The following is a 2,500-nucleotide window of genomic DNA, read 5'->3' as shown; positions in this document are numbered from 1 at the left end:
AACACGATAGCAGATAAAAAATAAAGGTGGAAACTTTCCGGTACAATAATAAAGCAGACGAAGCCTTTGATCTTTACGCGCAGCGCTCGAGCGCACGAACATGGAGCTTATTAACGCTTTTTATTCCGCTTCATGTGAAACGCATCTGTGCTTCATTTTAAACAACAATCACATCAGTAATAAAGCATACATGTGGAGAGGGGAAAACAACAACAACAACAACAACAACTTCATAATAAAGTTGCAACTCACTTTTTTTTAAAAACAACAGACGCCAAATATGAAAAAAGCAAATCATATAAACATTTTTTCTCTCCTATAAACCCTTTATAAACTGTGTTCAGATGGAGCTGTAGAGAGCAGAGGAAGTTCTGAGAGAGCCATGAAACGTCGTGAGAACTTACCTGAACATGTCTGAAGAGGAAAATCCTCTAGTTTTAGGGAAAGAAAAATGAACAATAACAATGAAAAGCCCACGCAAATCCACTGCGGTGTGTGTTTATAGTCCTGATGTTCCTGACACACGGGGTGGTGAAGAAAAGGAGCAGGTTGATCCTCCAGATCCGGGGCAGATTGAGGAGGAAGCGCGCTGGAGCTCTCCGGAGTCTCCACTGTCTCTGACTGCTATAGGAGGCGCCTCGGCAGGTGGATGCCGTCTCCTGATTTGCATAGATCACGCCCAATAGGCGTGGTTTGGTGATTACACCACGCCCACTCCCATCCGGAGTGCAGGTGGGAGGGCTGGGTGTGATTACTGAAGCCAAGTTCACTCACATGCACAAGAGAGAAATGCACTTATTTCCTCTATAATAAAACTGCAGCAGAGGAAACACACAAAACTCTTAACACAACAAAAATAAAATAAATAAGAAACATAAGTACAAACATGACGTCATCAAACTAACATGATGCTGTTAGCAGAGAAAGACTGACAGTTTTATAGGCATTTAATTTAATGACATAATATTAAAATATGATATGATTTATTTGTGTATTTGTTTGTTGATCTCTAGTACAACAACAATAATAATAATAATAATAATAATAATAATAATTAATGAAAATAAAAGGGCACTGACTAAAATATATAACAATATTTATATGATATTTATGATTTATTTGTTTATATTGTTTATATTGTTATATATTGTTTATGTTTTTATATAAAAATATGATATGATTTATTTGTTTATTTGTTTGTTGATCTCTAGTACATTTTATGAGGCAGCTTTCAGTGCTATAATAATAATAATAATAATAATATTAATAATAATAATAATAATAAAAAATGAAAATAAAAAAACACTGACTTTAAAATATATAACGATATTTATATGATTTATTTGTTTATATTGTTTATATTGTTATATTGTTATATGTTGTTTATTTATATATTTTATATATTTATTTTTATATACAAATATGATATGATTTATTTGTTTGTTGATCTCTAGTACATTTTATGAGGCAGCTTTCAGTGCTATAATAATAATAATAATTATTATTATTATTATTATTATTATTATTATTATTAATGAAAATAAAAGAACACTGACTTTAAAAGATATAAAAAATATTTATTTAGAGAAAAAAAGAGTCGATGCACAATACATAAATATTGGCATAAACAAAATGTAATTATAGATTCATATATAATATAAAATGTACATGAATATACAGATTAACAGAGATGATTAACAGATTAACAGAAATGAGCAGAAAACTAGAAATAAAGGTTTTTATTGTCATTTTGACTTTTTTTTTTTACTGAAAGTGTCTGACAGGTTTAACCAGGACTTTCACCTTGTGCTTCAGGAACGTCTGTAATTCAGGAAAATCTCAGAATCATTTCTGCTTCTCTCTCTGCACTTAAACCCTTCTGAGGATCATGTTTCAGACAGACGACTCATTCACTCTTTACGCCTGTTACGCCTTTCATCAGCTTTCACTTCGTTTCATTCCCTTTTCTCATCCCCAACACACACACACACACACACACACACACACACACACACACACACACACACACACACAGAGAGAGAGAGAGAGGGAGAGAGAGAGAGAGAGAGAGAGAGAGAGAGAGAGACAGGTATGGTGTTCTCACATCACATTACACACAGAAAAACATTTCAGATGCTGTGTATTTTTCTTGTGTGTGTGTGTATGTGTTTGTATATACGTATATAGTGTATTTATGTATTAACATTTTCCCCATTTTTAGCTGAACATTGTGCTGTTTACCGCCTCATTTCATCTTGTGTTTATTCAAAAATCATGTGAAAGATAAAAACAGGACGAACAAATTTAAATAAATGTTATATAACTTATTCATGTCTGAGTCCCATTGCTACGATTTATGATTAAAAAAAGAGAGTGATTTGTTGTTGTTCGGAAATAAATGCTGTGTGACTGTGCCAATACTTTTGATTTTCGACCCATATGTTTGCATGTATGTGTATAAGAGCATGCAGACGTAGAATATTATAGGATGTGTGTGTGT

At 32.6% G+C, this 2,500-nt stretch overlaps 1 protein-coding gene across 2 annotated transcripts in view; it reads right to left on the bottom strand.

Moving 5' to 3' along the window:
• The window catches only part of sema3fb (sema domain, immunoglobulin domain (Ig), short basic domain, secreted, (semaphorin) 3Fb), a 60,308-nt gene extending 59,697 nt beyond the window's left edge, over window positions 1-611 (bottom strand). For both annotated transcript variants that reach the window (XM_060857918.1, XM_060857917.1), the window contains exon 1: window positions 405-611. In XM_060857918.1, the coding sequence (XP_060713901.1) occupies window positions 405-412 (8 nt within the window). In that variant the 5' untranslated portion in view covers window positions 413-611. The remainder of the gene's footprint in view (window positions 1-404) is intronic.
• Between the last annotated feature and the right edge of the window lie 1,889 nt (window positions 612-2,500).

This window comes from Tachysurus vachellii, chromosome 22, assembly GCF_030014155.1.
Source record: "Tachysurus vachellii isolate PV-2020 chromosome 22, HZAU_Pvac_v1, whole genome shotgun sequence".
NCBI lineage: Eukaryota > Metazoa > Chordata > Actinopteri > Siluriformes > Bagridae > Tachysurus > Tachysurus vachellii.
Note: the sequence above shows the minus strand (reverse complement) of the source record. Positions and strands in the feature narration are given on the sequence as shown.